Below are 13,282 nucleotides of genomic sequence, written 5' to 3'. Positions count from 1 at the left end.
GAGAATATGTGTGTGTGCGAAAAAAGACCTAAATCTGGGGCAATCGCGTTGTTTTAATCCGGTGCCGATGAAATGTGGTTTAATTTCCTCCCCCAGGTGGAGAGCGGGTTAATTGAGGGGCGGAATTGCGTCTCCCATTCTCAGGACATGGTGCTTTTGGGAAGGCACGCCTGGAGGTGAATGTTGATGGCATGTTCTTGGAACCAAAACCACGCTTACTGCACGCCAGTGAGCTGATAGATAATGGAGGGAAAAAAAGGAAACTCTCCTCACGATAACCATTCACATCCCACATTAAATGCTCTTCAAAGCATCTGCTTGGAAGCAGGGTGAAATAACGATTCGTTGCATAAGAGAACCACCCTGTAAGGCCACCCTTCTTCCAACCTCGAGGCCGGCGGGTCCATGTGTGTATTTATAATTTGCATCCGCGCCAAGATCGTCTTATTTGGCGATCGGTGTTCGGATCAGTGCAGCCGCCGCCCACTAGCGAAAGAGTGAAAGGGCTTGGGTTTGGGTTGTCCGAATGTGACCAAAAATAGACGAAATCTAACCACGGGCGGTCTCCGGGGTGGCAAAAAGGGGGATAAAGCAACCACCCCATCCGAAAACATGGGGTGAGGAAATCTGCATCCGCCCAACGCGCCACCGAAGCCTTTCAACGGGTATCGTTCACTCGCGTAAAGTGGATCATCGCAGTTGTAAACCCCGCCTGGTAAGTGAATTAAGGGCACAACTAATAGAATAAAAAAAAACACACACGCACGCACGTAGAGGGAAAGCCAAAAACAACGCAAACAGCGCAACCGAGCGCTTGCCGCGTGTGTAGGCCAATGGCACAGCAAACAGCAATCGGCGTCCACCCTCGTGGGGTGGCGTTGCTTTGCGCGTGTCCCTCATGAGCGTGGGTGGGAGGGTCGGTGTGCGAGGGTGTGCGGGGAGGGCGAGAGGGTACAAAAATAACACACAAATCGCGAAACCGTACAAGAGCGTTTTGTTTGGTAAACAAACGGAACGAAAATACGGAATCGCCTGCAACCTGGTGTGTCTTCTTACCCGCGCGACAACGCGGTTGCTGATGGCGCAATTTTTATTTTCTTGAATCTCACACCTCCAACCCGCGGTTGGTGGTTTGTGGAAAGTGTGCCCGAGAAAGACGAGGAAAGGGGTTTGTTTTCTTAAGCCATCATCAATGGAGATGGCAACCCTCCCATGGCTGGGAAAACCGTTTCGGCCCGTCAGGGGGTGATGAAAATGCTTCCCGCGAGTGCCGGAATGAGATTTTATCTTCCACACACACACACGCACAGCAAGCAGTCGCACATTAGCGAGCCGTCAATTCGATCATTGCAAGGTGTGTTATTTCCATGTCGTTGGTTTATTGCCCACTTTAGGTGAAATCGGTCGCGATGAAGCTGTCACGAATCGCGCTTCCGGGGATGCCATTTTGTACACCGAAGGAGGCGCCCGAAAGGGTTAGACAGTTGCCATTGGCAACAGCACGGCCGCTCGGTGCTGTGACTAATGCGTGCCGTAAATACGCTTTCCTTCTGTTTGTATATACGCCAGCACCTTGCGCATTCGCTCCTTTCGTGCGTTGCAATGGGAGCGATATTCCATTACTAAAACAAACAGAAACGGTCATCAACATGCGCCGGTGGGTACGCATGACCGACCCCAAGGGCACGCGGCAGACCCGATTTACACACGCTTTTCTTTTATATGCTAATATTGCGTGTCTTTTTGTTTTGTTTAATTCGCCCCGCTACAATCGGGGGTAAAATGAAATTAAATTAAATTAAACCGCAACAGCTTTAGAGCGTAGTCGAACCCACGCGTCTGCAATGCGTAGTAGCAGCTGTTCGCTGCGCAACGTAAGAGTGGAGTTTTTTTTTTGTTGTTGTCCACCCTTGAGCGTCGCGTTATGTTTCTTATGTTTGGCCACGCGCGTGCATCGTCTCTGCTTCCCGCCATAATCAGCAGCGTCTTCCGCTCGCGCCCTACGGGATGACTTTTCGATCCTCGCGATCACCGGTTGTGCGCGATCGCGCGCTCATTCGCTATCAAGTCAAGGCCAACGTGTCTTCAACGCGCCCCAAATGAAGCCGTAGGGGTGAGTTCGGACGGGCGCTCGTTGGCTGGCTGTAAGGGCGCGTGGGGGCACAAGAGTAGAAGTGGAATAACATCAACAACAGCAAACCACAACAAGAGCCAGCCGTCGACGTCGTTGCCGCAAAACGAGCATATGTTTCGGAAAAGGCCATCAGCCGGCTGATCAACAAAGTTGTTTTAGGGGTGGAACAAGCGCGCAGAGAGGTGGAAAGGCATCAGCTCATCAACAGCGAACGCAATCGCCATTGACCTGACCGGCGGCGGTGCTGTAGTGTGTGGGCCAACGCATACACACGTGCAGCTGCGGTGGCCCATTTGGAGGACCTCGCATCGACCCAGTTATCAGCAGTCGTACTTGTGCGCGATATTACGCTTGGGTCCGTCTGTGCGGTTGCACTGACCGTGTGGTGGGATGTAAACAAAACGAGCTCTGAACGGAAACGGGAAGAAAAGCGTGGGCTTACCTACACGCACGCACGCCGTACGGACGCACGGTGAGCACGTGGAGGACGATGCTGATGACCCTAGACAAGCTTCCTGGCCTTCCCTTAGGAGCGTCTGTGGTGTAAGGAAATTAAAAAATGTAAAACCTCAGGAAACAAAGCGCTCCTAAGACGCGACACGTTCGCTGACCATGACCGGTGAGAAGTGACGCTGGGAATCCTCTTATCTTTGGGAAGGAAAACTGAGAACGACGAGACCGTCTTCCGTGACCGTTTTACGCCGCAAATAAAATGGCAAACAAACGGAGCGGCGGTAAACGTAAATAATCGCTCTCCACGCGAGTGATAAGAACGGCTGACGAGGCGAACGAGAAACGTCAAAACGCACCCCATACTTGACAGAAAGTGCATCTGTCTTGAGGTGACTCGGTTCTCCGTTGCACTCCGAGCTGCAGGATGGTCCAATTTCGTGTGCCATTTCCCGAGAGGTGCTAGAATGAAAACGTTCCCACACGGGGTGTCCTTCGGCCGAATGTGTGTGGAAAAGTACGAAGCGTGAGGAATCGAGATCACTTTTGATCACGGCGCCACTGCTGGACTGATGCCGTGATGTTAATTGCTCCCAAGCGATCAACACGAGCCCTTTGGCTGGTCGTTTTCCGTTTAGTGGGCGCCATTCGTTCAGCGTCTCAAGGGGAAGCTTTGTTCGCTGGGGGTAGGGGTTTGGTGCGCCTACACGTACACCGGACGGTGTCTGTCTCGCCTGCCCGACTGACGCACACCGGCAAACATTTAGGGGTGCGTAACGTAGCCCCATGCAGTCTCTCTTTGTGTGGCCGCTGAGAGAAGGAGCGCAAGCAAAAGGGGGTGGATTCTGGTGCGAAGGGAGACAAGGCGCAACCCAAACAACCTTTGCTTCGCTGTCTCGTTCCGCGTAGATCAAATGAGCGAGCAGGCGATGGTTTTCCGATCCCATCGGTAGTGTGGTTGTGTGGGATGTGAACATCGACCTCACTATGGGATGGTTCGTTTTCCTTCGTATAGGTCTGTAAGAGGGTCGTGGAAAATCTCGTCCTTGGTACAGGGGCCATCTTTGGATAGGTTTGACAGATGGACACAAATGTCAAACAACCATCCATTGATCTAGTATTCATTGAATGAAAGCAATATGGCGGATCAGCTTTCTAGAGCATGTTTGCTTCACTAGAATAGCACTTTCATGAACCTGTAAAGTAGGATGTATTTGGCAGGATTCAATCAGGATTCGAATGTTAATTTTTGACCACTTTTCTTACGCATCCACTGTGCCGCAGACGTCGTGGAATATACAAACAGCCATGCCACCACGATGGGGGCGCCGTTGTGTAAATGCACCCCAGACACGCACACTCTCACAAAATCTCCCCTACATCGCAACCACCCCAATTCCCAAACCACCCCTAGCGAAAGATGCTGGGCTGAGCATGGGGGGTTGCTGGCATTGTTGTTGATCGTGGTCGTGCGCGGTCTCGCTCGAGTGTTGGTGATGTTTTTGTTTGAGAACTCGCCTAGACGCGCTTCGAAGCCAGACGGGGGCCGTCCGTTGGGGGACGGATCGACAAACACAAACCGAGAGTGGTGTTACAACCGTTACAACCGTTGCCGTATGCAGTACGCGCGCACCAGGCAGTACGGAAAGCAGTTTTCGCTCGTTCTTCACCTTCATTCGCGTGCCCAATTGCGCGCCGCAAACGACGATCGTGTCCTGTCCGCTAAAGTGCCCTGCTGTCGCGAGATCGCCTCAAAACTCGAGTGTCCGTGGGGTAGTTACCTGCGGTCTGGCAAGAAGATCGCCACTTTTCTGCACCAGGCTCCAGGCTGACAGCTGTTTCGCGACTTTTATTGCGTTGCGGTCGGGTGAATTTCCGCTTTGGACACGCGTTTCGATGGAGTGAGCGTTGAGCGACGGATCGCAAGGATATACTAGAAGCAAACAATAGAACCTCTACCCTATACGGGAAAATCGTGTGCTAGTGTGGTAGAAGTGTGTCTCCGGTCATCCCATCCTCATCTCAAAAAAAGAAAAGCCACCCCTGGATCGACGTCAGCGGACGATGATCCTAAAGCTGGGCCGAAAACTCGCCCCCGAGATCACGAGCTTTGTCGGTGGTGCTCAGTGGTACCGGGCTCCGGTGTGGTGTTCCAGCCGTGGTGTTCCATTGACGTGCTCGAACGTGTTCGCTGAGGCTGGTCCGGTGTCTTGATGAACGTTCGCAAGTTCTCCCGTGCGTCCGGCAGTTGAGTGCCCTTATTTTCGGGGTCAATATCCGGTGGCGCTGCAGTTTGGCAGAGAATCTCCGGACGGCTTGGAGTGGAAACGGTCGCGTTTTCCGCGAGCGAACTGGTGGGAGAGCAACCTAGCACGTTAAGAGTAAGTTCTTCGCGTTACCCTCCGGCGCACGTCCGGTCTGTGGTGGGCTTTGTGTGTGAGTGTGTGGGTGGGGGAAGGGATGGTCGCTGAACCAGGGGACGAAGCGATGGGGGATGATCTCTTGCGCGTGAGGGTGCCTTACACTGGCGGTGGTCTATCCCACCTCGGATACCTGGGAAACCTGCGCGATCATTGGGTAGGAGTCGATCGTGGTCGTGGCTGTTCGTTTGCGATTTTTCGAGCTCTCCTTCTTCTTATCCGTTGGGCTGGGGGATCATCAGTAGTAGCCCCAGAAGCAGCAGCAGCAGCTTTGGGGTCCCAACCACCACACTCGGCTAGAGACTCGATCTGGTGGCGATGGCATTAGACTCCCGCGAGGTCTCGAAGGTGTTTCTTTTTGCGTTTCGAGCGCGGTTTTCGGTATCAGTCCGGAGGCAAACCAGTCCCAGGTTCCGTCGCCACCGCGTTGTGGGGCAAGTTTTTATTCCAACAGGGTGGTTAGAAAGAGCGAGAGAGTGAGAGAGAAAGGGAGTGCGAGCGAGAAGGAACCCACCGCGAAGGGTAGGTCGTCCGCCGACGAGACGAGAAATTGTGTCAGGCTTCTGGTGGGTTTAATACGTAATTTAGTGGCTCGAGCGCGGGCTCGCGCTCATGTGTGTGTGTGTGTGTGTGTGTATGTGGCCGTTCGATGGCGGCTGTGAGCGAGCACGACTTTACAGCTGATGGCAAATGATACGGTGCCCCGGTCGCGAGGGTCGCTTTGTGTTTGTTGCGATTTGTTGTGACGCGCGATATTCCACCCTTTTTTTTCTCTCCTGCGGTCGTGGTTTCGTTTCCTTCCTCCGTGCTCGCCTCCGGCAGTGCGGAGAAAGTTAATCACGGTCAAGTGGAGGGTGGGTTTTGAGTGGCGCACCAAAAGGGACCGTGTTATGGTTTTCTTTCTTCTGCTCGGGGGATGATTATCATCCCCCTGTGATATTATTGTGGTGGTGGCGTTTCGCACGCTGGTGTCGTTCTTGGGTTTCAATAGCTGCGCCAATGTCGTACTGCGCGTCTCTTTGCGGTCTTTTTTTGTTGTTTTACTACGCGCAATCACTTCCGGGCGGAGGATCTTTTCTCGCGATCGCCACCGGGGGGATTAAAGCTTATTTTTGTTGATTATTCCTCAATGGCGCACCGAGCACTCGTTTATGCGTGATACAACACAACGCAGAATAATATAATACACACTTTGCAACATTGTCCCACATTATTGCGTTGCCTGTGAATCCGCGTCGATCGAGATCGCGCAAAGCTTCTCACTGGGGTTGGTTGCGCAGCAAAAGAAAAACACACAACCCCCCCCCCCAGTTCAGCGAGAGAACATGCTCGATGGGAAACGGCACCGCAAAAGGCACCCGAGATTCCTTGCTTTGGAAGCCCGCACGGGAACACAGTTATGCCGTGGCGATCCAAACGTCGAAAGTTTGATGAACCCACGGTTTCCTCGTGCGAGCGTGTGAGCGTGCCCGGGAAGGAAATCAACCCGGTTGGAGGATGGGAAGAATTAGAAATTCATTCTTCGCTGTGCTCTGGCCGTTCGTTCGAGCGAATAAAAACCGCGACGAATGTGCAATCGCAGCCTGGTGATGGTGTTCTGGTTTTTCTTAGAGCTTTTTTTCAGCTTCCCAACCCCGTTCACGTAAAGTTACATTTATGTCATTCTTTTTGTTTTTGCTTCGTCAAAAAGTTGTTAAAATACCAATCGTCTTTATACCAGACGGATGGAATGCTCACAAGTCTTATGAACACCACTTGAGCTGAGTTGGGTGCTTTTGTTATTGAACAAAAATACAAATAAATTTCCACTTCGCACGACGACGACGGGCTTTCGCGAACGTTGAGTGGGTTAAATCATTCGAATTCCCCCCCACACCAGCTGGAACGTATTCTACGTCGCGTATAAACCAGTGTTTGCCTCAGTACGAGATAAGCTTTAAGCACACGATAACCGTTTCATCGGTGCCCTTTATTTTACCAATCTCCCCCGACAACGGTGCGCAGTGAAAGATATTTCATTTCCACTCCTTGACATTCACTGCCCGCTCGCGGTTATTACACAACGTGATTAAGCGCGAAAAAGTCTGCACAGAAATCGAAGGGGTTTGGAAGCAAAACAAAAAAACCTTGACACAGTGCGGAGTTGGTGACGGTCGAGCGGGGCCTACATTATTCCACCGGTGGGTGCATTGCAAGAAACTTTCCCACAGCTTTCGCTAGACGGCCGCATGTCCTCTATTTTGTCGGCCTGGGGGAGAGAGATGAAATATTGCACGGAATTTCGCGGGAGAAAAAAAACGGTTCCACCCGCGAAACCCTACGTCCTTGGACGTTAACGACTCAATGGATGGATAGTTTTCGCTCGGGAAGCAAGTTTTTTGCTGCCGTTTCTGAGCCGGATTTATGTGGAATTGTTTGTAATGATTTGTTGTTGTTTATTGGGTGGGGTATAATGGTCCATCGCCTTATCGCTGGATGGGCTCGATCGTACTTCACGAGGCAAGCAATCGATGTGTACCGGTCGGTTGTTTGTTTGTTTTTTTGCACGTAAACGTTGCTCTTATTTTTGTCCGTACACTGCACAATGTGATGCAATAGTCGCGGGTTGGTGTGGATAAGGTAACGCGGGTGAGAGAGCAGAGCCCATCCGTGAGAGTGCGGCGTCATAAGACGACATAAGGACGACGTGCGTCAGTTGTAATCCTGGCCCGGTTTCACTAAACATCTTTCCCGCTTCCTTTCATTGCAGATTTCCCGCACGGCGCAGAAGCTTTATCAGCAACAAAGTAGCAACGCCAGCAGCCATACAACCGCCCGTGAGCCGGGTGATGAGCAAGTTTTAAGCGAAACTGAGTAAAAACGAACGAGGTTTTTACTGTGCGCTAAATCTATCGACCCGGTTGCGTGTTTTTCGGGGCATTTCGAGCAAATCGTCCTCACGGGTTTGACGTTGGCGCGCGTTTGACATTTCGCCGATTTTTATGTCGATCGTAGTGTACGCTGGCCGAGCGTTGCCTAGAGACGGTGTTGTCGCAGCCGGTTTGCAGTTCAGCTAGCAAAACGAGTCGATCCTTCTCCGTGTGCTTGACTGGACGGGTGTCAGCTTTAACCGGGTAGCGAGTGAACCGGGCGCGATATACCCGGAGACAGAGAAAGACAGTACGAGTGGGGGAATTGGAAGCGTCCAACCGCGCGTTCCTACGAGTGTTCGTGATCGGATCGAACGTGTCACGAAATTTGCGGGCGTCTGGTACGACCCGCGGTCATCCTATTGCATCCTGCCAACCGTTCCAGGCAGGAGTCGAATGCGAATAACGTTCCTGTTCGATCTAATATTCCAGGTAGTTATCCATAACTTTAGAAAAGTTTCCTTACCACAGTTCTTTGGAGTGTGTTCCACAGTGTTCCAATAGAGCCGCCAACCTACGTACGGTGTGTAATGCTCATGGGTTCATAACCTCAAAATCATACCTTTTTACCACCCTAACCGTCTTCCGGTATATCCTTAACACCTCATTAACACTTCTGTATCTCTGTGTGGCCTACCAACCTCTAACCGTGCGAAAACACGAATCATTCGGTGCAGGAGAATAATCCGGGTCGAGGATCACAGGGTTTGGTGGACTTTGAGCGAGTAAGCGACCAACAGCGCCTCCAAACCGACGTTCGACGTCGGAAGCGACGAGCGTTCACCTGCGGTGGGTCCAATTTTCGCGCACGCACCGGTTACCCGTACCGTTTCCGGCCTGGAATCCAATCAAGAAAACGATCCTACCCAGGTACGAGCCGCGCGCAATTCGCTCATGCTCGCGTCCGCAGCTATAGCGGCTTTTGAGTTCTCCTTCATTTATTACCTTTGGCGTAGTAGTTGCAGCCCTATCCCCGTAGAATACCTTGTCTTGTTCCGTGCATGTGACGCTCCCTGTACTGTGTTGTACGCTAGATAGTAGGACCTCTAGGGAAGGTGTCGATAATCGTTTGCTATGACGGACTGTGTTCTTACTGTCCCCTTCAGGAGGCGGCCAACGGAGGGCACGCGAACGGGCAATCATCATCGGCGTCATCTTCATCGTCCGGAAGTGGCAACATGGTGAAGACATTCCAAGCCTACCTGCCGCCGACGAATCGAACGTACTCCTGTGTCCACTGCCGGGCACACCTAGCTAGTCACGATGAGCTTATATCGAAATCGTTCCAGGGCAGCCAGGGACGGGCGTATCTGTTCAACTCGGTGTAAGTAGCTCACGGTTGCGGTAGTACTTTGTGATATGCTAATCGGTATCATACCTTCCAGGGTTAACGTAGCCTGTGGCCAAGCCGAGGAACGTGTCCTGCTGACGGGATTACACGCCGTGGCCGATATCTACTGCGAATGCTGCAAGACGCCGCTCGGGTGGAAATATGTAAGTGAAAAAGGCTCCATTCACACTCCGGCTAACGGCAGATCACTGATCGTTCGTTCTTCCACAGGAGCATGCGTTCGAATCGAGCCAGAAGTACAAGGAGGGCAAGTACATCATTGAGCTGGCGCACATGATTAAAGAGAATGGGTGGGATTGATTTGCGTCGCCGGCGCGGCGCACCAGAACCAACAGCAACAGCAGTAGCAGCGGTGGCAGCTCGTCGGCAATCAACTAGCCCCGTACGAAACCGCCACCGCCGCCACCAGTGCGTCGCCGTTGTCGCCCGCCCGGTCCAGCCAACTTCAACCGCCAGGCTCCCCACGAGCCGCCAAGACCAACCGTTCAGGATTCGTTTCAGGACCACTCCGGGGTCCTCTCTGTCCGGGCTGCTAGCTGGTGAGGGAAAGAGAGAGTTAAAGTGAGGGACGCGTGAATAGAAGTCAGAGAGGGACAACCGTGTAGTGTCCCACCCGTCATTTTAGTTTACGGAAGCAACTTTCGCAATATACCAATCTGTGCGTACCTTATCATTTCGTTTAGGTTCATAGCCGTATAGTTTCGTTCGTGTGTTTTTGCCACCCTTCCGTATTAACGCGTAGCAATCCGTAAGAGTTTTATAATGCGCAGATAGCGGATAGCTGAAGAAGCAAAAAGGAATCGTTTACTTTTATCCCACCACGTTGAATTCCCCGGGATACCGTGTGGCGTGTACCCCAATTCATCAACTGCCCTTGCGTTTTTTGGAAGGTCGAGCGTGATAACTAAACTCTGCCTGTCGCCCAGGAGTGGTTTCTCTGTTTCCTTTCCAATTCAAACATGCTCGGAATGTGCTCCGGTGTGCCCGGATTTCGTCCTGGCTCGCAGAGGCTGTAGACAGAATGTTGCAATGTAGGTGAGACACACTACGAAAGAGGGGCGGTTAACGAATAATTGGCAAGAATTTCAATGCAAGATCGGATTTTTAGTAGAAAGCAGACGAAGTGTTAGGTAGTATGCGTGGACCGTGTGTCTGGCCGAGTGGGGTGTGGTGTGTTTGCGGAAGCGAGAGTGATATTAGATTTAGGTGAACTCGTGTGTGAGAGAGAAAAATCATTTAACATTTAACACGGGGCAACCCCAAATAGGAGCAGGGTAGGGCAGATCCGGGAAACAATATAAAGCGAAGGAGTACTACTACAAGCCGGGAGGAAATCGAGCAACACTCGGCGTATTTTAGTCGAATTATACACATACACACAGAGCGAAGTGCGCGCGATTTAAGATAAGCTTTAGTTAAAAAAAAAATCAGCAACCCATACGCAATGCGGAAACCGGCCAGCAGTAATGCCGCAGGTGTGAACCGCCGAAAAATTGAATGTGCGAGCGTATGTGCGAGCGAAGTGTGATTGCGGAACGCATAAGGATTCGATCTGTGACATGTGAAAAGAAAGAGAGAGAGAGAGAAAGAGCAGAACAGAAAATGATAGCAAAAATCAAATAATCAAAATTTAACTACATCCTCCCATCCTTCCCAGTGCTGCAAAAGTAAAAAAAAAGTAGAACGACGAAAACGAAGGGTGATCGAAGGGATATAAAACGTTCATAAAATCGCAGGATGCAACCAAAAATTAATCCACAGATCCTTAGGAAGAGTGCGCAAGCAAAGTGAGAAAGAGAAAGAGCGAGACAGCGAACGGAATGTAAGAGGGTTTTGAGTGTGATTGAAGGTGCGAATCGTACGGTTTGCTGCGGCTCGAGGAACAGCAGCTTTTCTGTCGTGCGGAATGTTTTGGTTCATGAAACCCTTCACGGGGATCCCCCTTACTTTCGATAGCGAATGTGATCTAGTAGTTATAGGTTAATTTTATTATGTTTTGTATGACGTAAAACGTAGGAGAAGTATCTTCAGATCAAAACACAAGTGCGGGCTGGGTGGAGGAATCCTTATAAACATTCAACAGTCAAGCAAAACAGCAAATCGTAGCAATGCAACTAAACATAGCCACAATCTGTCCACATTGTAGCAACCAGATCCACAGTAGTTAGTTGCAAGGGCTGGGACGAGTAGATACTGCCTGCGGTTGGCAGAACTCAAGGTGTTAAACATTTGCATCCCCTCCATTGTTGAAGCGAACAAACCCAACGTCAAACGTAGCGCGGAGACAGATACCCTCGTAAACTGGTGTAGTCGACGGGCAGGATCGAAAACATAATGATGCAAACTACTGCCAATAAACCCGATTCAATAGGGATGAGCTGTGTGTGTGTATAAACGAACACAACTCACCCGTGTCTTACCCGTGCGAAATCAACCAGCCTTCGCCTAGTTGAGAATATGGGTAGCTCAGGCAACACAGAACTCCGATTTTGGCCAGGCCGATCGATCGAACAGATCGGTCTGACGAAGCGTGATCCTGAAGTGTTGATACTTTTTTTTGTAAGAAAGACAGGCTTTCTGGCAGGTTGAGAGATGTTGATGCATCCAACGTCGATCGTGGATGAACCTTGGAAAAAATGAAGGTGTGCGCTAGCTGAAAGCATACGTTGGCGATCGATTTTGTTTTTTTGATCGGCCCTGAAGCAGTGGTATAAATTTACCAAAAAATTGTATAACAACATGATTGTTAGTTTGTCGTAGACGATATTTCCAAATTTGATCAAACCACCGGCAGATTGACTGACATTGCCTGTAACCGTTTATTCCATGATGCTTTGTTTTGGTGATTTTCCAATTTTCAGTCCCACGGCGAAAGCTTTTCCAGCAGTAGGTAGGTCTAGATCGTTTTTGCATTCGTTAGGTTTGTCCTGCAGGTTATTTCGGATGTGGATGTGCGAGATCGAGAGTGTAGCCTTTTCGATAGTGATTTGAATAATGTGATTGTGCGAGCGACGCGTGAATCGGTGTGATGATGTATGTGGCTGTATGTGAGTGAAAACATGACTTTAAGGCGGTTGATATAAATTTTAGATCAGGCAATGGGGCGATCGAGCAGCAGAAGAAGTGGATCAGGAGGTTATGGTAGAGAAATAGAGAGAGAGGGAGAGAGAGAGTACGTAGCAAACTGCAATGCAATTCCTAGTTATTTCTTTTCCCCCATGGAGTCGGACAAACAAAGGTAGAAGAACGATAGTGTGATGTGTGCCGTACAATACGCCGGCTAAAGTAGAATAAGTTTGCACATGGTAACGGCCGATGGGCGATGCATGAGGCGGTACGACGATGTACTCCTTTTTGCTCAATGTGTCGGTTTTCATGTCCATGTATTTTGTGTTTCGTTTTGTATGAAAGGATCCTTCTCATTCCCATTACCACCACCGCCAGAGAAATCGTTTTCGTAAGTTAATTTTAAGCTCGATTGCTGGTTAGAACACTCAAAACCGCACAGACGAGTATCTCGCTGTGTTGTGTTTAAGGCAACGTTCCCTTGTCGGTTTCATATGTTCGTATTTCCTACTATTCGGTGTTCGTCGAGTGGGTGTGCATGTCATGAACGAGAAGTAAGAAAGGTGAATGGAATGGAAAATGGAACGGCAATAGAATTCAACGTAGCGTAAACCGATTACATGTTCTATGTAATACGATAATGAAAAAAAAGATTAAACTGAAGTGATCGAAACTATACGCTAAAGAGAAGAAATGATGATAAAAATAAATAAACAACAGTAGAATAAGCAAAAAACGGTATAGAAAATCGGAGACGAAAAAAATACACACGACACACACGTAAAATAACTACAGAATAATTACTTTATACACTGTGTAGGCTGTAAGAGATATATACAAACGAGGTAATTACTAGATAATATGTTGATACTGCGATGCGAATAAGCAAGATAGATTGAGAGAGCGAGAGAGTTAGCGAGAGTGTGAGAGAGGAAGGGGGCGGAGAAAAAGT

At 50.1% G+C, this 13,282-nt stretch overlaps 1 protein-coding gene across 1 annotated transcript; it reads left to right on the top strand.

Moving 5' to 3' along the window:
* Positions 1-8,309: 8,309 nt before the first annotated feature.
* On the top strand, positions 8,310-9,564 carry LOC128720538 (protein yippee-like). Its single transcript, XM_053814212.1, has 4 exons — positions 8,310-8,345; positions 9,020-9,237; positions 9,299-9,407; positions 9,475-9,564. Exons 1-4 carry the CDS (start codon positions 8,310-8,312, stop codon positions 9,562-9,564), a joined length of 453 nt encoding a protein of 150 aa, XP_053670187.1.
* Positions 9,565-13,282: the final 3,718 nt, after the last annotated feature.

Source organism: Anopheles nili, chromosome 2 (assembly GCF_943737925.1).
Source record: "Anopheles nili chromosome 2, idAnoNiliSN_F5_01, whole genome shotgun sequence".
In the NCBI taxonomy this organism is placed as follows: domain Eukaryota; kingdom Metazoa; phylum Arthropoda; class Insecta; order Diptera; family Culicidae; genus Anopheles; species Anopheles nili.
Note: the sequence above shows the minus strand (reverse complement) of the source record. Positions and strands in the feature narration are given on the sequence as shown.